The 24,879-nt window shown below is 41.1% G+C and overlaps 1 protein-coding gene across 9 annotated transcripts in view; it reads right to left on the bottom strand.

The window, feature by feature from the left end:
• APBB2 (amyloid beta precursor protein binding family B member 2) overlaps positions 1–24,879 on the bottom strand; it is a 919,850-nt gene that overhangs the window by 321,101 nt on the left and 573,870 nt on the right. For all 9 annotated transcript variants that reach the window (XM_053704021.1, XM_053704024.1, XM_053704022.1 and 6 more), the window contains one exon: positions 11,869–11,929. In XM_053704021.1, the coding sequence (XP_053559996.1) occupies positions 11,869–11,929 (61 nt within the window). The remainder of the gene's footprint in view (positions 1–11,868; positions 11,930–24,879) is intronic.

Raw genomic sequence — 24,879 nt, 5'->3', positions numbered from 1 at the left:
GTGCCTGTTCATTTTCAGTGCCACTCAGGGTGCATACTCTTTTAGCACACTATGCCTCTTCACAGAGAAAAAATATCCTGTAGCATATCAGTCTGAACCTGCCCAATGACAGTCTAGCACCGACATACCAGGCAATTCTTCTCTGAACAAGAGAAACAACAACCCAAAGACGATCGTTTTGGCTTTCTGTGGGCCTCGTCAGTGAGGTGCAGTCGCATCTCTCTAAGGGCATGTGTGCAAGGAGTACACGTCTGGTTTCCCCTTTTACTCTTAGGGAGACCCAAGAGCAATTTGCATAAATATAAAAAGAGAGAGAGATGCACTCAGCTGAGACAGAACAAAAGCTAGAAAAACTTGCGTGCCTGTTCATTTTCAGTGCCACTCAGGGTGCATACTCTTTTGGCACACTATGCCTCTTCACAGAGAAAAAATATCCTGTAGCATATCAGTCTGACCCTGCCCAATGACAGTCCAGCACCAAAATACCAGGCAATTCTTCTCTGAACAAGAGAAACAACAACCCCAGATGATCTTTTCGGCCTTTGTAATTTAGTCATTTTTAATTGTAGATTTAAATAATTTGAGTAGGATTAGGTTTTTAAATATGTTATATAGTTAATTTAATTGGTAGTTTAATGTAATTTTAGTATAATAGTTAGGGTAGGTTAATTAATAGCTTAGTATAGTTTATTTTAATTCTACAGGTAAATTTAAATTTATTATAAGATAGGGATGTTGTAATTTTAATGTAAAGTTAGCGGGTTGTTAGGTTTAGGGGTTAATAGCTTAATTTAGTTTATGGAGATGTGGGGGGCTGGCGGTTTAGGAGTTAATATGTTTATTTAGTTGCGGTTGGGTCCGGGAGCGGAGGGATAGGGGTTAATACATTTATTTAGTTGCGGAGGGGTCCGGGAGCGGCGGGATAGGGGTTAATACATTTATTTAGTTGCGGAGGGGTCCGGGAGCGACGGAATAGGGGTCACTAAATTTATTTAGTTGTGGAGGGGTCTGGGAGCGGTGGAATAGGGGTTAATAATTTAATTTAGTTGCGGCAATGTCGGGGCGGCGGAATAGGGGTGTTTAGACTCGGGGCTTATGTTCGGGTGTTAGGTGTAAATCAATGAGATATCTGGCAGCATCGAACATAAGCTTTTGCTGCTTTCAGACTCCCATTGATTCCTATTGTTAACTTGCAAAAGGTGTCAGATAGAGCCGAATTTGTATTCGGAACATCTGTAATGACGTAAGCATCATTTTGTGTCGGATTGAGACCGGCGGATTGTATGTTACGTCACAAATTTCAACTTTTGCCGGTCTGTAGGCTTTGATATCTAGGTCGAATCAAGCTCGCCACATATATGCTGCGGAATTCCAGCGTATTTCAGGTTGACGGCATGATAGATATCCCCCATACTGTCACCATTCACTCCAAAGTAATGTCTTCCTATGGTGCATTGTGAGATATGAAACAGGGCTTCAGTAATACAAGTTACGTTCCGGTGTTTTGGACAGGGATGTTTCTAGTTCAAATGAGACATGTTAGCAATCATTCCTACAGCAGTAAAATGCAGCATAATTCTCCAATGGCTTTCATTTGTACCCTATGCTCAATCAAGTAATCTCTAAGCAAATATGACAAACAACAATTTAAAATCCTCCAGAATCTAAAAATTTTATTGCCATAATATATATGCCAGAAATACATTTTGCTAACATTGTGTTGCTAAAAATATATTAAAAAATATATAGAAAACAATTTGAGGAAGTATTGTACTATTCACATTTTTTGTGTGAAGCCTAATTAAAAACTTGTTAAGAATGATACAAATGAGTATACAAATTAAAAATATTCTTATTACTAAGATTTAGTTATTTATTGCAGCCAGTAGGGGGCAGAATTATCAAACAATTATATAAAAATAAATGACTGCCATTCAAAGATGTACAGTTCCCACAACTGTATTACAGGTTGAAAACCCTTTATCCAAACACCTTGGGACCGGAAAAGGTTTGAATTTTGGAATAGTTTGGATTTTGGGATATTTATAGCTTTGCATCTGTAAAATGGAACAGCTTGGAGATGTGATTGGGCCAAGTGTAAACAACAATTTCTCATGTCATGTAGGTAATATTTACTTATAATATAGCGTATACATGCAACCTAAAGATACATTTATATCATTTTAATACTTTTGTATACATCCTACTGTTCTGTAATCAGGAAGGTAAGAGTTATTGTTTAAAATAAAAATAGACTACCATTTATTTGCATTTTAACAAACAAAAAATACACCAAAGACTCAGGCAGAGAAGATTGTAACTTATTGGGATGGGGGGATGTTCATCTTTAATCATTAAAAAAAATGAGGATTTCTACCTGTCGTATTAATGACAATTCTACTCTGCAAACTGCCCCTTTTTTCAGTTCTTTTGACAGACTTGCAGTCTAGCCAATCAGTGCCTGCTCCCAGATAACTTCACGTGCACGAGCACAGTGTTATCTATATGAAATATGTGAACTAACATCCTCTAGTGGTGAAAAACTGTTAAAATGCAATCTGAAAGAGGTGGGCTTCAAGGTCTAAGAAATTAGCATATGGACCTCCTAGGTTAAGCTTTCAACTAAGAATACCAAGAGAACAAAGCAAAATTGGTGATAAAAGTAAATTGGAAAATTGTTTAAAATTGCATGCTCTATCTGAATCATGAAAGTTTATTTTGGCTTAGACTGTCCCTTTAAGTACAGACAGTCCATTTTCCTGCAGAGGATATTGGATTGGTTCTCAAATTACGACTGTAAAGCATGGATCCGTTTAGAACATGAACTAACAGGTTACGCACACCTCGGCGCCCTGTGCTGGGGGCCAAAAACTAATAAATTACCCTCCCCAATTTGCAACGCTATTATACAGGAAACATACAATATGTGGGAGGGAATATTAAAAGCTTATCCCATTCTCTCCAGCAGACCCACCCCCCTAACTCCCCTTACCGACAATCAGGACTTTCTGCCAGGGCTGGGACATATAGGCCACGCAACTAAAAAAAGTCATAGAGCCCTAATGGCATATCAATTAGGCAATGAACAGAGATGCTATACCGTTGAGGAGCTAAAAAATAATGGGCTTCCTTTCCTCCAAGATTGGTTTAAGCTATACCAATGCCACTCATACATAATTAATCATCCAGATAGGAAAAACATCATGAGAACTCCCACCCAATTCGAATCTTTATGCAGTAAGAATAACCCAGTAACTTATGCCTTATCCCACATGTACGCCCTCTTACAAAACCAACTCCCGGGTCAATCTCCTTACTATATAGACAGATGGGAACATGAACTAGGACTGAATATTGCCCCTTTAGAGGCTACTTGAATATTTTCCACCATTACTAAGACCTCCATCTCCTGTAGAATGCTCGAAATGAATATTAAACTAATGCATAGGTGGTATCTCACCCCAGCTAGGTGCCATAAATTATTTAGCAAAACTAGTAATGTATGCTGTAGATGTCACTCCCAGATGGGAACAATGTCGCACATATGGTGGCAATGCCCACACATCACTCCCTTCTGGGCAGAAGTGATAAAGGAAACATCTACCATCTTAAGTCCCGAAATCACTGGAGATCCACTCTTATGGCTCTTTCACCTTACCCCTAAAAAAACAAAATTTATACTTACCTGATAAATTTATTTCTCTTGTGGTGTATCCAGTCCACGGGTTCATCCATTACTTGTCGGATATTCTCTTTCCCAACAGGAAGTTGCAAGAGGACACCCACAGCAGAGCTGTCTATATAGCTCCTCCCCTAACTGCCACCCCCAGTCATTCGACCGAAGACAAGCAAGAAAAAAGGAGAAACTATAGGGTGCAGTGGTGACTGTAGTTTAAAAATAAAAAACACCTCCCTTAAAATGACAGGGCGGGCTGTGGACTGGATACACCACAAGAGAAAGAAATTTATCAGGTAAGCATAAATTTTGTTTTCTCTTGTAAAGGTGTATCCAGTCCACGGGTTCATCCATTACTTGTGGGATACCAATACCAAAGCTTTAGGACACGGATGAAGGGAGGGACAAGGCAGGAACTTAAACGGAAGGCACCACTGCCTGTAAGACCTTTCTCCCAAAAATAGCCTCCAAAGAAGCAAAAGTATCGAATTTGTAGAATTTAGAAAAAGTATGAAGCGAAGACCAAGTCGCCGCCTTACAAATCTGTTCAACAGAGGCCTCATTTTTAAAAGCCCATGTGGAAGCCACCGCTCTAGTGGAATGAGCAGTAATTCTTTCAGGAGGCTGCTGGCCAGCAGTCTCATAAGCTAAGCGGATTATGCTTCTTAGCCAAAAAGAAAGAGAAGTTGCTGAAGCCTTTTGGCCTCTCCTCTGTCCAGAGTAGACAACAAACAAAGCAGATGTTTGACGAAAATCCTTCGTAGCTTGTAAATAAAACTTTAAAGCACGAACCACATCAAGATTGTGTAAAAGACGTTCCTTCTTTGAGGAAGGATTAGGACATAATGAAGGAACAACAATCTCCTGATTGATGTTCTTATTAGATACTACCTTAGGAAGAAACCCAGGTTTGGTACGCAAAACTACCTTATCTGCATGGAAAATCAGATAAGGGGAATCACACTGTAAAGCAGATAACTCCGAAACTCTTCGAGCCGAGGAGATAGCTACTAAGAACAGAACTTTCCAAGATAAAAGTTTAATATCTATGGAATGCAAAGGTTCAAACGGAACCCCTTGAAGAACTTTAAGAACTAAATTTAAACTCCATGGCGGAGCAACAGGTTTAAACACAGGCTTGATTCTAATTAAAGCCTGACAAAACGCCTGAACGTCTGGAACCTCAGCCAGATGTTTGTGCAAAAGAATAGACAGAGCAGAAATCTGTCCCTTTAAGGAACTAGCAGACAATCCTTTTTCCAATCCCTCTTGGAGAAAGGATAAGATTCTAGGAATCCTGACTTTACTCCATGAGTAACCCTTGGATTCACACCAATGAAGATATTTACACCATATCTTATGATAGATTTTCCTGGTGACAGGCTTTCGAGCCTGAATTAAGGTATCAATGACCGACTCGGAAAAACCACGCTTTGATAGAATCAAGCGTTCAATCTCCAAGCAGTCAGACGCAGAGAAATTAGATTTGGATGTTTGAAAGGACCTTGAAGTAGAAGGTCCTGCCTTAGCGGCAGAGTCCATGGTGGAAAGGATGACATGTCCACCAGATCTGCATACCAAGTCCTGCGTGGCCACGCAGGAGCTATCAAAATCACCAAAGCTCTCTCCTGCTTGATCTTGGCAATCAGACGAGGGAGCAGAGGAAACGGTGGAAACACATAAGCCAGGCTGAAGGACCAGGGCGCTGCTAGAGCATCTGTCAGCACTGCCTTGGGAACCCTGGACCTGGACCCATAATGAGAAAGCTTGGCGTTCTGACTAGATGCCATGAGATCCAGTTCTGGTTTGCCCAATAGTTGAATTAACTGGGCAAATACCTCCGGATGGAGCTCCCACTCCCCCGGATGAAAAGTCTGCCGACTTAGGAAATCCGCCTCCCAGTTCTCTACTCCTGGGATATGGATAGCTGAGAGATGGCAAGAGTGAACCTCTGCCCATAGAATTATCTTTGAAACCTCCAACATTGCCAGGGGGCTCCTTGTACCCCCCTGATGGTTGATATAGGCTACAGTCGTGATGTTGTCCGACTGAAATCTGATGAACCTAACAGCAGCTAGCTGAGGCCAAGCCTGAAGAGCATTGAATATCGCTCTTAGTTCCAGAATGTTTATCGGAAAAAGGGCTTCCTCCTGAGTCCACGAACCCTGAGCCTTCAGGGAGTTCCAGACTGCGCCCCAGCCCAGAAGGCTGGCATCTGTCATCACTATAGTCCATTCTGGCCTGCGGAAACTCATTCCCCTGGACAGATGGACCCAAGATAGCCAGCCTGGTCTCTTGATCCAGATTTAGCAGAGGGGACAAATCTGTGTAATCCCCAATCCACTGATTGAGCATGAAAAGTTGCAGTTGTCTGAGATGTAGGTGGGCAAACGGAACTATGTCCATTGCCGCTACCATTAAGCTGATTACTTCCATACACTGAGCCACTGATGGCTGAGAAGTGGAATAAAGAGCACGGCAGGAAGTTAGAAGCTTTGACAACCTGACCTCTGTCAGAAAAATTTTCATTTCTACTGAATCTATCAGAGTTCCTAGGAAGGAAACTCTTGTGAGAGGGGAGAGAGAACTCTTTTCTTCGTTCACCTACCACCCATGAGACCTCAGGATTACCTGAACAATGTCCGTATGGGACTTGGCGATTTGACGCCTGTATCAGAATGTCGTCTAGGTAAGGAGCCACCTCTATGCCTCGTGGCCTTAGAACCGCCAGTAGGGACCCTAGAACCTTCGTAAAGATTCTTGGTGCCGTGGCTAACCCGAAGGGAAGAGCCACAAACTGGTAATGCCTGTCTAGGAAGTCAAACCTGAGAAACCGATGATGATCTCTGTGTATCAGAATGTGGAGATAAGCATCCTTTAAGTCCACGGTAGTCATATATTGACCCTCCTGGATCATAGGTAGGATGGTTCGAATAGTATCCATCTTGAAGGATGGGACCCTGAGAAATTTGTTTAGGATCTTGAGATCCAAGATTGGTCTGGAAGTTCCCTCTTTTTTGGGAACTATAAACAGATTTGAATAGAATCCTTGCCCCTGTTCCTCCCTTGGAACTGGGTGGATCACTCCCATAACCAGAAGGTCTTGAACGCAACGTAAGAATGCCTCTCTCTTTATCTGGTTTGCAGATAATTTTGAGAGATAAAATCTCCCCTTTGGAGATGAGGCTTTGAAATCCAGAAGATATCCCTGGGAAACAATCTCCAGAGTCCAGGAATCCTGGACGTCTCTTGCCCAAGCCTGGGCGAAGAGAGAAAGTCTGCCCCCAACTAGATCCGGTTCCGGATCGGGGGCTACTCCTTCATGCTGTCTTAGAGGCAGCAGCAGGTTTTTTGGCCTGCTTTCCCTTGTTCCAAGCCTGGTTAGGTCTCCAGACTGGCTTGGACTGGGCAAAATTTCCTTCTTGTTTTGCAGTAGAGGAAGTTGAAGCTGCGCCACTCTTGAAGTTTCAAAAGGAACGAAAATTAGTCTGTTTGGTCCTTAATTTGTTGGACCTATCCTGGGGAAGGGTGTGGCCTTTTCCTCCAGTAATAGCAGAAATGATCTCCTTCAGTCCAGGCCCGAATAGGGTCTGCCCTTTGAAGGGGATGTTGAGAAGCTTAGACTTTGAAGTAACGTCAGCTGACCAGGATTTAAGCCATAGCGCCCTACGTGCCTAAATGGCAAAACCTGAATTCTTAGCCGTTAGCTTTGTTAAATGAAAAACGGCGTCAGAAATAAATGAATTGGCTAACTTAAGAGCTTTAAGCCTGTCTAGGATATCATCCAACGGGGTCTCCACCTGTAGAGCCTCCTCAAGAGACTCGAACCAGAAAGCCGCTGCAGCAGTGACTGGGGCAATGCATGCAAGAGGCTGGAGAATAAAACCTTGTTGTATAAAGATTTTCTTAAGGAAACCCTCTAATTTTTTATCCATTGGATCTAGGAAAGCACAACTGTCCTCGACGGGGATAGTTGTACGCTTAGCTAGGGTAGAGACTGCTCCCTCCACCTTAGGGACCGTCTGCCACTAGTCCCATGTAGCGGCATCTATGGGAAACATCTTTTTAAAAGCAGGAGGGGGAGAGAACGGTACACCTGGTCTATCCCATTCCTTCGTAATAATTTCTGAAAACCTCTTAGGGATTGGAAACACATCAGTGTAAACAGGCACTGCAAAGTATTTGTCAATTTTACACAATTTCTCTGGGACTACAATGGTGTCACAGTCATCCAGAGTCGCTAAAACCTCCCTGAGCAACAAGCGGAGGTGTTCAAGCTTAAATTTAAATGCTGTCATTTCAGAGTCAGACTGAAGTAACGCCTTCCCTGAATCAGAAATGTCACCCACAGATAGAAGCTCTCCTGCTTCGGCTTTTGTACATTGTGAGGGTATATCAGACATAGCTACTAAAGCGTCAGAAAGCTCTGTATTTGTTCTAGCCCCAGAACTGTCTCGCTTTCCTTGTAACCCTGGCAGTTTGGACAATACCTCTGTGAGGGTATGATTCATAACTGCCGCCATGTCTTGAAAGGTAAACGCATTGGACGCGCCAGATGTACTTGGCGTCACTTGCGCGGGAGATATAGGTTCTAACACATTGGGAGAGCTAGGTGGTTTAACCTCGCTTTTGTTAGTCTGAGAAACCTCTGGTGATAAATCTTTAAAAGCCATAATATGGTCTTTATAACTTATAGAAAAGTTAGTGCATTTGGTACACATTCTAAGAGGAGGTTCCACAATGGCTTCTAAACATAATGAACAAGGAGTTTCCTTCAGACATGTTTAACAGACTAGTAATGAGACCAGCAAGCTTGGAAAACACTTTAATAAATGTGAAAAAGCAATTAAACAAAAACGGTACTGTGCCTTTAAGAGAAAAAAACTACCACATAAACTGCAAAACAGTGTTAAAAAGTAGTAAACTCTACAAAATGTTTACAATGTGTATAAGAGACTAAAGCAGCATTGCACCCACTTGCAAATGGATGATTAACACCTTAGGCCCCAAACCGAATTAGAAAAACGGTAAAACCGTTAAAAAACAGTCAAACACACTGCCACAGCTCTGCTGTGGCTCCTACCTGCCCTTAAACACGATTTTTGCGGGAAAAAACCCTATATAGTGGTCCTAGATGCCAGAGGACTCCTTTAGGGAAGCTGGATGTCTCAGTCTGAATATCAACTGCGCATAAAATGCGCGAAAATAGGCCCCTCCCACCATGCACTCAATGTCAGAGGGCCTTAAAAAAGTACTCCTAGGAGTAATCTAACAAGCCATGTAGAAAACTAGGCCCCAAAGAAAGATTTATCACCCTCAGAGAAAAAACGTTTTTTCTGTAAGTTATGCAAATGTTTTTACACTAAGTAATATGAGAGTAATATGAGAGTTAATATGAGAGTTAACATGAATATTACCCTTATCTTGTAAGCATGATCCCAGTCGTTGTTAAATCACTGTACCAGGCACTGTCAGCATTTTCTAGACCTTATCATCTCTCTAGAAAAAAATATACTGAACATACCTCAAAGCAGGTGATCTGCAAACCGTCCCCCCAACTGAAGTTTTTTTTCCATACTCTTCAGTTATGTGTGAGAACAGCAATGGACCTTAGTTACAAACCGCTAAGATCATCAACCTCCAGGCAGATTCTTCTTCCAATTTCTGCCTGAGAGTAAAACAGTACAATGCCGGTACCGTTTAAAAATAACAAACTCTTGATTGAAGGTAAAAACTACACTAAGTCACCACATATCTCTTGATACTTCCTTTCTTGTCGAGAGTTGCAAGAGAATGACTGGGGGTGGCAGTTAGGGGAGGAGCTATATAGACAGCTCTGCTGTGGTTGTCCTCTTGCAACTTCCTGTTGGGAAGGAGAATATCCCACAAGTAATGGATGAACCCGTGGACTGGATACATCTTTACAAGAGAAATATACTTCTTCCCAAACTAAATTGCTACACATACTAATTAATAGTGCTAATACTTTAATAGTCAAGTACTGGAAAACACCCACAACCCCTTCCCTAGCGCAATGGATTGCTCAATGCCAAACTGTGTTAAATTTGGAAGAGTATCACTATATGAAAACTAGACGCTTAGACGTATACCTTGAAATTAAAATTCGATGGGAATCTTACATAAGAGATAAATTTGAGAGTCCATCCAATCCCACACCTACCCGGCCACCAGCAGCCCCACTGGTTTCTTGATAGCCCCAGGTTTACACCTATGCATTTCTCTTTCTGTAATGTTGTTGTGCCTCCACTTATACCACTTCTGTAACCATAATTGATTGATGTGTCTAATGTCGAAAAACTATTGTCAACTTTAGTCATTTTATTTCTTTTTTTATTTGTTGAAATTTTTGTTTGTTTAATTGATTGATGATACCTGCTTTTTATCAAAGCTCTGTATAACTCTTGTTCAAAAATCAATAAAAACTGTTAAAAAAAAAAAAAAGTAAACAACAAAATTTTTACAGTAGCATCATAAAGCCTTAGTAACTTTGCACAGCTATGCAAATAAACAATTAACCCCTTAATGTAAAAACCGGATTGACAAAACGTCAAAAACCGGTAAAAAAACGTTCAGCACCTTGCCACAGCTCTGCTGTGGCGCCTACCTGCCCTTTAGGAACGATTTGTGGGGAAAAAAACTTCTTTACAGCCCTCAAACACAGTAGGAACCTCTGGAGAAGCAGCTGGATGTCTCTGAGGAAAAGAAACTGCGCAACTGAGGCGTGAAAATAGGCCCCTCCCACCTCACTCGATTTTATGGGGCCTAAAAGAAACACAACAGAGTGTTTCTTAAACTAGCCATGTGGGTTAAAAACCCTTAAACAAGCCACAATGACCCCTTAAAGTCCCTCAAAAAACGTTATATATGCATTTTTTATAAATAAACAAAAACGTTTTTTCCTATCAGTGTCACCAGTAACTAATGAGCCCTTAATGCAAGCTAGAATTCCTACTAAGTGACTGAATACAGCTTACCCTTCCCTCATTGAGATATTGCCAGCCTTTTCTAGAATTAACACAGTCTGTCTAGAAAAAAATAGACTGAACATACCTCAATGCAGCTTAGCCTGCAAACCGTTCCCCCAACTGAAGTTTTCCTGTACTCTTCAGCCCTTGTTAGCGCTAAGATTATCATCCTCCTTGCAGAAATCTTGCTAGAGAGTAAATAGTACACACCGGTACCATTTAAAATAACAAACTTTTGCTTGAGAAAATAAAAACTAACATTTTTGTCACCACACTCACTTTACCCTTCCTAGTTACTTAGAGTAGGCACAGAGAATGACTGGGGAGTGGAGCTAAGGGAGGAGCTATATAGACAGCTCTACTGTGGGTGCTCTCTTTGCCACATCCTGTAGGGAAGGAGAATATCCCACAAGTATGGATGAATCCGTGGACTCGATACATCTTACAAGAGAAACATATATTCGTTAACAAGGTATAGTATTAATTATGTTTCTGTTTGTACAATCAGTAATAGAAATCAGAAATGAAAGGACAAATATTTCTATCAGGTGTAGAATTCACAGCTTTATGCAATTTTTGTTTTCAGGCTGGCCAGGACTATTTAATACAATATACTGCACAGGTAATTAACAGGCACATTCAGGCACGGATAGCAAACTCTAAACATTCCTTCTTTAACTTTTAACCATTTACCTATATAACTTGTAAAGAATATATAGGGGCCTATCTATCAAGCTCCGTATGGAGCTTGAACCCCCATCACAGCAATTCAACCCAATCGAATATGATCGGGTTGATTGACACCCCCTGCTAGCGGCCGCAAATCTGCAGGGGGCAGTGTTACACCAGCAGTTCACAAGAGCTGCTGGTGCAATGCTGAATGCGGAGAATGTATTGCTCTCCGCATTCAGCGATGTCTGTCGGACATGATCGGCTGATCTGACCTTGTCGGGCAGACACATAATAAATAGGCCACATAAACTTTATTCCTTTGCAATATTAAAATATGTTCTGCTGTATATATGAAAAAAATAATGTGCACTTTGGCGTAAAATAACAGCTTTTGGTTCTTAATAAGCTTAGTCAAAACTGAAACTCCTCATGTGCAATACATTTATCTGTCTCAAGCTGAAATACTAATGTGTGTGACAAGCTGACAGACACAAGCTAAACATAAAGCAAGGTGACATAAAATATATCACTAACCTTTGCCTCAGGGTCACTGTTGACACTGGAGGAGTCGTCTTCATCAGAGTGTTGGACATTTCTGAAAAACAATGGTGTTTAAAAATTTAGGATAAGAATTGTGCTATAAAAACTTATATTATGCCTACCATGCTTATGATATATTAAATGCATCTGCGTATAATAAATAACATACTTAAAGGGACAAAAAAAACCTATATTTTCTTTCATGATTTAGATAAAACATAACAATTTAAATAACTTTCTAATTTACTTCTATTATCAATGTTTCTTCATTTTCTTGTTATCCTTTGTTAAAAAGCAGAAATGTAAGCTCAAGAGTGTGCATGTGTCTGCAACACTATATAGCAGCAGTTTTGACACAATGTAATACATTAGCAGGAGCACTAGATGGCAGCACTATTTCCTGTCATGTAGTGCTTCAGGCATGTGCACACTACCTACCTAGGTATCTCTTCAACAAAGAATAACATGAGAATGAAATAAATTTGATAATAAAAGTAAATTGGAAACTTTTTAGAAATGGTGTTCTCTATCTGAATTATGAAAGAATATTTTTGGGTTTAATGTCCCTTTAAAGGGACATTCCAGTCAAAAAAAAATCACATACTGTAGATGAATTACATTTTTGAATAGAAACACATTTGCAATATACATGTATGGCAAAAATGTTTCTAGTAAAAGTTATCACTGTATTAGTGTTAGCATTTTTCTCTGCACGTACATGTGAAGCATAGCTAGATATTCTAAGTGCACCAGCATTTTATAATACTGCAGCAGCTCAGCCAGCAAGTGGGGCTTGTAACATGTCAGTAATTAACAAATTGAGTCATTACCATATGGTACAAGCACCTTATGCATTCTAAACACATCACGCTTAGTGCTGTGTTTAAAATGCTGGTGCACTGTGTATACTTAAAGGGACATGAAACCCAACATTTTCCTTTTTTCTTATTTTTAATAATTCAAATAGAGCATGTGATTTTAATCAACTTTCTAATTTACGCCTATTATCCAATTTGCTTCATTCTCATGGTATCCTTTTTTGAAGGAGCAGCTATGTACTACTAGGAGCTATCTAAAGACATCTGGTGAACCAATGAAAAAATGAATTTTTTGTGCAGCCACAAATCAGCAGCTACTTCCTAGTAATGCATTGCTGCTCATGAGCCTATCTAGATATGATTTTCAACTAAGGATACCAAGAGAATGAAGCAATTTACATAATATAAGCAAATTGGAAAGTTGTTTAAAATCACATGCTCTGTCTGAATCATAAACGAAAAATTGTGGGTTTCATGTCCCTTTAAATACACTTTTGAAACAGCTCTAACTTTTATTAGAAGCATTTTTGCTAATACATGTATATTACAAAAATGATTATTTTCAAAACAGAAATGCATACATGTGGATTCCAATTTTAGTTGGAATATGCCTTTAAATACAGAAGAACTACATAGTTAAAAAATACATAATAAATAGACAATGCAATAAATAACTGGATAAAAGAAAGGGAGCAGCGAGTAGTAGAAAATGGATCATACTCAGATTGGACAAAGGTAATCAGTGGAGTTCCCCAGGGATCAGTACTGGGCCCTGTTCTTTTTAATATTTTTTATAAATGACTTGCAGCAAAGATTAAATAGCGACAGGTCATTAGGTCAGAGCAGGATGAACTTTCATTACAAAGGGATCTGCAAAAATTAAGTACGGGCAAGTAAATGAAAAATTAGATTTAATACAAAAAAATGCAAGGTTCTACATTTTGGAAGTAAAAATAAGCAGGCAACATATTTTTTAAATGGGACAAGACTTAGCCAAACAGAGGAGGAAAGGGATTTGGGAGTAGTAATAGATAACAAGCTAAAGATGGGTGCACAATACAGGGCAGCGGCTTCAAAGGCTAATAAGATACTAGCATGCATTGATTCAAGGGAGGAAAGTATAATTCTGTCACTATATAAAGCCCTGGTAAGACCTCACCTTGAGTATGGAGTGCAGTTCTGGGGACCGATCGCAAAAAAAAATATTGCAGAACTAGAAAAAGTTCAGAGAAGGGCCACAAAACTAATAAGGGGATTGGAGAATTTAACCTATGAGGAGAGGCTAGCCAAACTGGGTCTGTTTTCTTTAGAAAAAAGGCGCTTGAGAGGTGACATGATTACTTTATATAAATATATTCAAGGCCCATATGCGGAGATGGCAGAAGCTCTGTTTATTCCAAGAGCATTGTTTCTGACAAGAGGTCACAATTTAAGGTTGGAGAAAAGGAGATTTAATCTCCTGCAACAAAAATTTTTTTTCACTGTAAGAGCAATAAAATTGTGGAACTCATTACCAAAGGAGGTAGTGAATGCCAATACCCTAGATACATTTAAAAATAGTCTGGATACATTTTTGTATATAAACAAAATTCATGGATATGATTGCTAGTATTAAATGGGTCACCTTTTAGTGGGGTTATTTAAGCTTAACTGGAGCTTTTTGTAAGTATTTTAGATTTGTATAGGTTGAACTCGATGGACATCAGTCTTTTTTCAACCTTATCTACTATGTTACTATGTTACAATGATGCTTAGTTTAAATGTAAAAACAGAATTTATGCTTACCTGATAAATTACTTTCTCTTGCGGTGTATCCAGTCCAAGGAGTCATCCTTTACTTGTGGGATATTCTCATTCCCTACAGGAAGTAGCAAAGAGAGCAAACAGCAAAGCTGTCCATATAGCTCCCCCTCTAGCTCCACCCCCCAGTCATTCGACCAAAGGTTATGAAGAAAAGGGAGAAACCATAGGGTGCAGTGGTGACTGTAGTTTAAGCAAAAAAAAATTAATAATTTTTACCTGACTTAAATGCCAGGGCGGGCCGTGGACTGGATACACCGCAAGAGAAAGTAATTTATCAGGTAAACATAAATTCTGTTTACGCATGCAAGGTGTATCCAGTCCACTGATTCATCCTTTACTTGTGGGATACCAATGCCAAAGCTTTAGGACACGGATGAAGGGAGGGAACAAGACAGGTACCTTAAACGGAAGGCACCACTGCTTGCAAAAACTCTCTCCCAAAAATAGCGTCCGAAGAAGCAAAAGTATCGAATTTGTAAAATTTGGCAAAAGTATGCAGTGAAGACCAAGTCGCTGCCTTACAAATCTGTTCAACAGAAGCCTCATTTTTGAAAGCCCATGTGGAAGCCACTGCTCTGGTAGAATGAGCAGTAATTCTATCAGGAGGCTGCTGGCCAGTAGTCTCATAGGCCAAACGGATGATGCTTTTCAACCAAAAGGAAAGAGAGGTAGCAGTCGCTTTCTGACCTCTCCTCTTACCAGAATAGATAACAAACAAGGAAGATTTTGTCTGAAATCCTTAGTTGCTTGTAAATAGAACTTTAAAGCACGAACTACATCAAGATTGTGTAATAGACGTTCCTTCTTCGAAGATGGATTAGGACACAGAGAAGGAACAACTATTTCCTGGTTAATATTCTTGTTAGAAACAACTTTAGGCAGAAAACCAGGCTTGGTACGCAAAACTACCTTATCTGCGTGGAACACCAGGTAAGGTGAATCACACTGTAAGGCAGATAATTCTGAAACTCTTCGAGCAGAAGAGATAGCTATCAAAAACAAAACTTTCCAAGATAACAACTTAATTTCTATGAAATGTAAACGTTCAAAACGGAACCCCTTGAAGAACTGAAAGAACTAGATTCCAACTCCATGGCGAAGCCACAGTTTTATAGACAGGCTTGATTCTGACTAAAGCCTGAGCAAACGCTTGAACGTCTGGTACCTCTGCCAGACGCTTGTGTAACAGGATAGACAAAGCAGATATTTGTCCTTTTAAAGGAACTAGCTGACAATCCTTTCTCCAGTCCTTCTTGGAGAAAGGACAATATCCTGGGAATCCTAATCTTACTCCATGAGTAACCCTTGGATTCACACCAACAAAGATATTTCCGCCATATCTTATGGTAGATTTTCCTGGCGACAGGCTTTCCAGCCTGAATCAGAGTATCTATAACTGACTCAGAGAACCCACGCTTTGATAGAATTAAGCGTTCAATCTCCAAGCAGTCAGACGTAGAGAAACTAAATTTGATGATTGAACGGACCCTGTATTAGGAGATCCTGCCTCATTGGCAGTGTCCATGGTGGGACAGATGACATGTCCACTAGGTCTGCATACCAAGTCCTGCGTGGCCATGCAGGTGCTATCAGAATCACCGAAGCCTTCTCCTGCTTGATTCTGGCGACCAGACGCGGGAGGAGAGGAAACGGTGGAAAAACATAAGCCGGATTGAAGGACCAAGGCGCTGCTAGAGCATCTATCAATACCGCCTTGGGATCCCGGGACCTGGACCCGTAGAGAGGAAGTTTGGTGTTCTGACGGGACGCCATCAGATCCAACTCTGGAGTGTCCCATAGCTGAGTCAGCTGGGTAAATACCTCCGGGTGGAGTTCCCACTCCCCCGAGTGAAAAGTCTGACGACTTAGAAAATCCGCCTCCCTGTTCTCTACTCCTGGGATGTGAATAGAGATGGCAGGAGTGATCCTCCGCCCACCTGATTATTTTGGTTACTTCCGTCATCGCTAGGGAACTCTTTGTTCCCCCCTGATGATTGACGTAAGCTACAGTCGTGATGTTGTCCGACTGAAATCTGATGAATTTGGCCGCCGCTAGTTGAGGCCATGCCTGAAGAGCGTTGAATATCGCCCCCAGTTCCAGAATGTTTATCGGGAGAAGAGTTTCTTCCCAAGACCATAAGCCCTGAGCTTTCAGGGAGTCCCAGACCGCACCCCAGCCTAACAGACTGGCGTCGGTCGTTACGATGATCCACTCTGGCCTGCGGAAACATATTCCTTGAGACAGGTGATCCTGAGACAACCACCAGAGAAGAGAATCTCTGGTCTCCTGGTCCAACTGAATTTGAGGAGACAAATCTGCATAATCCCCATTCCACTGTTTGAGCATGCATAGTTGCAGTGGTCTGAGGTGTATCCGAGCAAAAGGGACTATGTCCATTGCCGCAACCATTAGTCCGATTGTCTCCATGCACTGAGCCACAGATGGCCGAGGAATGGAATAAAGAGCTCGGCAAGTAGTTAAGAGTTTTAGCTTTCTGACCTCCGTCAGAAATATTTTAATTTCTACCGAGTCTATCAGGGTTCCTAGGAATGGAACTCTTGTGAGGGGGGAGAGAGAACTCTTTTTGATGTTCACCTTCCACCCGTGAGACCTCAGAAAGGCCAATACAATCTCCGTGTGAGACTTGGTTCTTTGGAAAGTTGACGCCTGAATTAAGATGTTGTCTAGGTAAGGCGCCCGCCAGGAGGGACCCTAGCACCTTTGTGAAAATTCTGGGAGCAGTGGCCAACCCGAAAGGAAGAGCCACAAACTGAAAATGCTTGTCCAGAAAGGCGAACCTGAGAAACTGGTGATGATCTTTGTGGATAGGAATGTGCAGATATGCATCCATTAGATCCACGGTAGTCATATATTGACCCTCCTGGATCATTGGTAAGATTGTCCGAATGGTCTCCATCTTGAATGATGGGACTCTGAGGAATTTGTTTAGAATTTTGAGATCCAGGATTGGTCTGAAAGTTCCTTCTTTTTTTGGGAACCACAAACAGGTCTGAGTAAAACCCCAGTCCTTGTTCTGCAATTGGAACTGGGTGGATCACTCCCATTGTTTGTCGATCTTCTACACAGTGTAAAAACGCCTCTTTCTTTGTCTGATCTGTAGACAGACGAGAAATGTGGAACCTTCCCCTTGGAGGAGAGTCCTTGAATTCTAGAAGGTATCCCTGGGCTACAATCTCTAATGCCCAAGGATCGTGTACATCTCTTGCCCCGGCCTGAGCGAAGAGAGAGAGTCTGCCCCCTACTAAATCCGGTCCCGGATCGGGGGCTACCCCTTCATGCTGTCTTGGTGGCAGCTGCAGGCTTTTTGGCCTGTTTACCCTTATTCCAGCCCTGGTAAGGTTTCCAGTTTGCCTTGGGCTGTGAAGCGTTACCCTCTTGCTTTGCAGCCGGAGAGGATGAAGCGGGGCCGTTCCTGAAATTGCGAAAGGAACGAAAATTAGCTTTGTTCTTTGTTTTAAAGGCTTTGTCCTGAGGGAGAGCATGGCCTTTTCCCCCGGTGATATCTGAAATAATCTCTTTCAATTCAGGCCCGAATAGGGTCTTCCCTTTGAAAGGAATGTTCAAAAGCTTGGATTTAGACGACACATCGGCCGACCAGGACTTTAGCCATAGCGCCCTGTGCGCCAAAATGGCGAAACCTGAATTTTTTGCCGCTAACAGCTATTTGGAAAGCGGCGTCAGTGATAAAAGACTTAGCTAGCTTTAGAGCCTTAATTCTATCCATAATTTCCTCATATGAGGTCTCCATCTGGAGCGAGTCTTCCAGCGCCTCAAACCAGAAAGCGGCTGCAGTAGTTACAGGAATAATGCAGGCAATAGGTTGGAGAAGAAAACCTTGTTGAACAAAAATTTTCTGAAGTAAACCCTCTAATTTTTTATCCATAGGGTCTTTAAAAGCACAACTGTCTTCAATTGGTATGGTTGTGCGTTTAGCTAGTGTAGAAACAGCCCCCTCCACCTTAGGGACCGTCTGCCACGAGTCCCGCATGGGGTCAGATATGGGGAACATTTTCTTAAAAACAGGAGGGGGGACAAAAGGGACACCTGGCCTATCCCACTCCCTAGTAACGATATCCGCAATCCTCTTAGGGACCGGAAACGCATCCGTGTAAACAGGGACCTCTAGGTACTTGTCCATTTTACACAATTTCTCTGGGATCACCAAAGGGTCACAGTCATCCAGAGTAGCTAATACCTCCCTAAGTAAAACACGGAGGTGTTCTAGTTTAAATTTAAAAGCCAATGTATCTGAATCTGTCTGGGGAGGAACCCTTCCTGAATCAGAGACTTCTCCCTCAGACATCAAATCCCTCGCTCCCACTTCAGAGCGTTGTAAGGGTATATCGGATACGGCTACCAAAGCGTCAGAATGCTCATAATCTGTTCTTAAAACGGAGCTATCACGCTTTGCAGGTAACACGGGCAGTTTAGATAAGAAGGCTGTAAGAGAATTATCCATGATTGCCGCTAAGTCTTGTAATGTTAAAGGGTTAGACGTACTAGAGGTACTAGGCGTCGCTTGCGCGGGCGTAACTGGTTGTGACACTTGGGGAGAGGCAGACGGGCTACTCTCGTTACCTTCAGTCTGAGAATCATCTTGGTCCACATTCTTAAGTGCAACAATATGATCTTTAAAGTGTATAGACATATCAGTACAAGTGGGACACATTCTGAGAGGGGGTTCCACCATGGCTTCTAAACACATTGAACAAGGATTTTCCTTAGTGTCAGACATGTTTAACAGACTAGTAGAGTACACAAACAGGCTTGGAATCACTTTAATCAAATAAAAAACACAATTTGAAAAAAACGTTACTGTGCCTTTAAGAGAGAAAAAGAGCACACAATTTTACAAAACGGTGAAAAATGCAGCAATCTTTCTGAAATTTTCACAGTATGTAGCTAAAGCCTTAATAAGATTGCACCCCAAGTTTCAAAACGATTAACCCCTTAATGCCCAAACCGGAGCAGCCTAAAGCCAACACCTGGTTAAATCACTACAGCACCTTGCCACAGCCTTGCTGTGGCCCTACCTTCCCTTAGGGATCAGATTTGGGAGAATATAGCTTATTTTAGGCCCTCAAACATCAGCAGGACCCTCCATGTGAAACAGCATGAGCTTATCTGCAATTCTAAGTGCGCATCTGAGGCAATTAGGCCCCTCCCACTCTACTCCGGAGCTGTGAGGCCTAGTAAATCACTCCTAAGTGACTAAAAAACAGCCATGTGGTAATAACCCCAGAAAAAACCCAAAAGGGCTTTCAAAGTGTCTTGCAAAACGATTTTTCCTTAGCCAAACAATCGATTGCCCTGAATAAGTGCCAACCAGTATATTAGCCCTATTATGTAAGCATTCAATTCCTTACTAAGTCTGTGAACATAGCTTACCCACCCCACATGGGGATATTGTCAGTCTTCTAGCATTATCTCAGTCTTGTCTAGAAATAAATGACTGAACATACCTTAATGCAGATCACCCTGCAAACTGTTCCCCCCAACTGAAGTTTTCTGGTACTCCTCAGTCTTGTGTGGGAACAGCAGTGGCTTTTAATTACAACATGCTAAAATCATTTTCCTCTCAGCAGAAATCTTCATCACTTTTCTGCTAGAGAGTAAATAGTACAAACCGGTACCATTTAAAATAACAAACTTTTGATTGAAGATAATAAAACTACAATTCTAACACCACATTCACTTTACACTCCCGAGAGAGACCCTAGTGCTTAGAGCCAGCAAAGAGAATGACTGGGGGGTGGAGCTAGAGGGGGAGCTATATGGACAGCTTTGCTGTGTGCTCTCTTTGCTACTTCCTGTAGGGAATGAGAATATCCCACAAGTAAAGGATGAATCCGTGGACTGGATACACCTTACAAGAGAAAGGAGTAGATTATCTAAATATCAAAGTTACTTGCATTTTCCATGCCCCATGTATCATGTGACAGTCATCAGCCAATAACAAAACATATATACGTATATGCTGTGAACTCTTGCACATGCCCAGTAGTAGCTGGTGTCTCAGAACGTTTGCATATAAATACATTGTACACATTTTATAATGGAAGTAAATGGCAAAGTTTCTTTTATTGCATGTTCTTTCTGAATGATTAAAGTTTAAATTTTACTTTCCCCACTCAGTTTCTCTTGCCTCTTCTCCTACACTTAAACATCTCTAATGCCCGCCTTTAGAAGTTTTTATCTCATTTTCCTCTCAACCGTTCTCCCTTACAATTGCCTCTTTTTTCAGGACAACCAATGCCTAGCAAGCTATTAAGTGTGCAACAATGTCTGTAGATAATTTAATACAATTTTATTAATAAGAAAAACACTACTGGCAAAACATATACTGTATTTGTCTTGTGGTGTGTCTTTTTCTTCTGCTATCTCTCTCTTTCCTTTCATCACTCCCTCTCACAGTATTTTATCACTCTGTCCGATGAACTCTCCCCCTCATCACCAGCTCTCTCTTCCTTTCATCACTCCCTCTTACAGTATTTTATCACTCTGTCCGATGAACTCTCCCCCTCATCACCAGCTCTGTCTTCCTTTCATCACTCTGTCTGATGAACTCTCCCTCATCACCAGCTCTCTCCCTTTCATCACGCCCTCTCACAGTATTTTATCACTCTGTCCGATGAACTCTCTCCCTCATCACCAGCTCTCTCCCTTTCATCACTCTCTCTCACAGTATTTTATCACTCTGTCCGATGAACTCTCCCCCTCATCACCAGCTCTCTCCCTTTCATCACTCCCTCTCACAGTATTTTATCACTCTGTCCGATGAACTCTTCCCCTCATCACCAGCTCTCTCCCTTTCATTACTCCCTCTCAAACGGCTAGATTTGGAGTTTTGTCGGTAACAACCCGAAAATCTAACGCCAGCTTTTTTCTGGCCGCACCATAAAAATAACTCTGGTATTGAGAGTCCACATAAAGGCTGCGTTAGGCTCCAAAAAAGGAGCGTAGAGCATTTTTAACGCAGCTTCAACTCTCGATACCAGAGTTGCTTACGCAAGCGGCCAGCCTCAAAAACGTGCTCGTGCACGATTCCCCCATAGAAAACAATGGGGCTGTTTGAGCTGAAAAAAAACCTAACACCTGCAAAAAAGCCGCGTTCAGCTCTTAACGCAGCCCCATTGTTTGCTATGCGGATATACCTCCTAAGTCTGCACCTAACACCCTAACATGTACCCCGAGTCTAAACACCCCTAACCTTACACTTATTAACCCCTAATCTGCCGCCCCCGCTATCGCTGACCCCTGCATATTATTATTAACCCCTAATCTGCCGCTCTGTAAACCGCCGCTACTTACATTATCCTTATGTACCCCTAATCTGCTGCCCCTAACACCGCCGACCCCTATATTATATTTATTAACCCCTAATCTGCCACCCACAACGTCGCCCCCACCTGCCTACACTTATTAACCCCTAATCTGCCGAGCGGACCGCACCGCTACTATAATAAAGTTATTAACCCCTAATCCGCCTCACTAACCCTATAATAAATAGTATTAACCCCTAATCTGCCCTCCCTAACATCGCCGACACCTAACTTCAATTATTAACCCCTAATCTGACGACCGGAGCTCACCGCTATTCTAATAAATGTATTAACCCCTAAAGCTAAGTCTAACCCTAACACTAACACCCCCCTAAGTTAAATATAATTTACATCTAACGAAATTAATTATCTCTTATTAAATAAATTATTCCTATTTAAAGCTAAATACTTACCTGTAAAATAAATCCTAATATAGCTACAATATAAATTATAATTATATTATAGCTATTTTAGGATTAATATTTATTTTACAGGCAACTTTGTAATTATTTTAACCATGTACAATAGCTATTAAATAGTTAAGAACTATTTAATAGTTACCTAGTTAAAATAATTACAAAATTACCTGTAAAATAAATCCTAACCTAAGTTACAATTAAACCTAACACTATACTATCATTAAATTAATTAAATAAAATACCTACAATTACCTACAATTAAACCTAACACTACACTATCAATAAATAAATTAAATACAATTCCTACAAATAACTACAATGAAATAAACTAACTAAAGTACAAAAAATAAAAAAGAACTAAGTTACAAAAAATAAAAAAATATTTACAAACATAAGAAAAATATTACAACAATTTTAAACTAATTACACCTACTCTAAGGCCCCTAATAAAATAACAAAGACCCCCAAAATAAAAAATGCCCTACCCTATTCTAAATTACTAAAGTTCAAAGCTCTTTTACCTTACCAGCCCTGAACAGGGCCCTTTGCGGGGCATGCCCCAAGAAGTTCAGCACTTTTGCCTGTAAAAAAAACATACAATACCCCCCCCAACATTACAACCCACCACCCACATACCCCTAATCTAACCCAAACCCCCCTTAAATAAACCTAACACTAAGCCCCTGAAGATCACCGATCCGTCCTGGCTCCAAAATCTTCATCCAACCCAAGCGGGGGCTGGCGATCCATCATCCGGTGGCTGAAGAGGCTCCAAAGTCTTCATCCTATCCGTGAAGAAGAGTAGATCCGGACCGGCAACCATCATCTTCCAAGCGGCATCTTCTATCTTCATCCGATGAGGACCGGCTCCATCCTGAAGACCTCCGACGCTGACCCATCTTCATCCGGCGACGTCCAACTGAAGAATGAAGGTTCCTTTAAGGGACTTCATCCAAGATGGCGTCCCTCGAATTCCGATTGGCTGATAGGATTCTATCAGCCAATCGGAATTAAGGTAGGAATATTCTGATTGGCTGATGGAATCAGCCAATCAGAATCAAGTTCAATCCGATTGGCTGATTCAGCCAATAGAATGCTGATACAGCCAATAGAATGCGAGCTCAATCTGATTGGCTGATTGGATCAGCCAATCGGATTGAACTTGATTCTGATTGGCTGATTCCATCAGCCAATCAGAATATTCCTACCTTAATTCCGATTGGCTGATAGAATCCTATCAGCCAATCGGAATTCGAGGGACGCCATCTTGGATGACGTCCCTTAAAGGAACCTTCATTCTTCAGTTGGACGTCGCCGGATGAAGATGGGTCCGCGTCGGAGGTCTTCAGGATGGAGCCGGTCCTCATTGGATGAAGATAGAAGATGCCGCTTGGAAGATGATGGTTGCCGGTCCAGATCTACTCTTCTTCCCGGATAGGATGAAGACTTTGGAGCCTCTTCTGGACCTCTTCAGCCACTGGATGATGGATCGCCAGCCCCCGCTTGGGTTGGATGAAGATTTTGGAGCCAGGACGGATCGGTGATACCTGGTGAGGTGAAGACAAGGTAGGATGATCTTCAGGGGCTTAGTGTTAGGTTTATTTAAGGGGGGTTTGGGTTAGATTAGGGGTATGTGGGTGGTGGGTTGTAATGTTGGGGGGGGGGTATTGTATGTTTTTTTTACAGGCAAAAGAGCTGAACTTCTTGGGGCATGCCCCGCAAAGGGCCCTGTTCAGGGCTGGTAAGGTAAAAAAGCTTTGAACTTTAGTAATTTAGAATAGGGTAGGGCATTTTTTATTTTGGGGGGCTTTGTTATTTTATTAGGGGGCTTAGAGTAGGTGTAATTAGTTTAAAATTGTTGTAAGATTTTTCTTATGTTTGTAAATATTTTTTTATTTTTTGTAACTTAGTTCTTTTTTATTTTTTGTACTTTAGTTAGTTTATTTCATTGTAGTTATTTGTAGGAATTGTATTTAATTTATTTATTGATAGTGTAGTGTTAGGTTTAATTGTAGGTAATTGTAGGTATTTTATTTAATTAATTTAATGATAGTATAGTGTTAGGTTTAATTGTAACTTAGGTTAGGATTTATTTTACAGGTAATTTTGTAATTATTTTAACTAGGTAACTATTAAATAGTTCTTAACTATTTAATAGCTATTGTACATGGTTAAAATAATTACAAAGTTGCCTGTAAAATAAATATTAATCCTAAAATAGCTATAATATAATTATAATTTATATTGTAGCTATATTAGGATTTATTTTACAGGTAAGTATTTAGCTTTAAATAGGAATAATTTATTTAATAAGAGATAATTAATTTCGTTAGATGTAAATTATATTTATCTTAGGGGGGTGTTAGTGTTAGGGTTAGACTTAGCTTTAGGGGTTAATACATTTATTAGAATAGCGGTGAGCTCCAGTCGGCAGATTAGGGGTTAATAATTGAAGTTAGGTGTCGGCGATGTTAGGGAGGGCAGATTAGGGGTTAATACTATTTATTATAGGGTTAGTGAGGCGGATTAGGGGTTAATAACTTTATTATAGTAGCGGTGCGGTCCGTTCGGCAGATTAGGGGTTAATAAGTGTAGGCAGGTGGAGGCGACGTTGAGGGGGG

The sequence above is a fragment of the Bombina bombina genome, chromosome 2 (genome assembly GCF_027579735.1).
Source record: "Bombina bombina isolate aBomBom1 chromosome 2, aBomBom1.pri, whole genome shotgun sequence".
In the NCBI taxonomy this organism is placed as follows: domain Eukaryota; kingdom Metazoa; phylum Chordata; class Amphibia; order Anura; family Bombinatoridae; genus Bombina; species Bombina bombina.
Note: the sequence above shows the minus strand (reverse complement) of the source record. Positions and strands in the feature narration are given on the sequence as shown.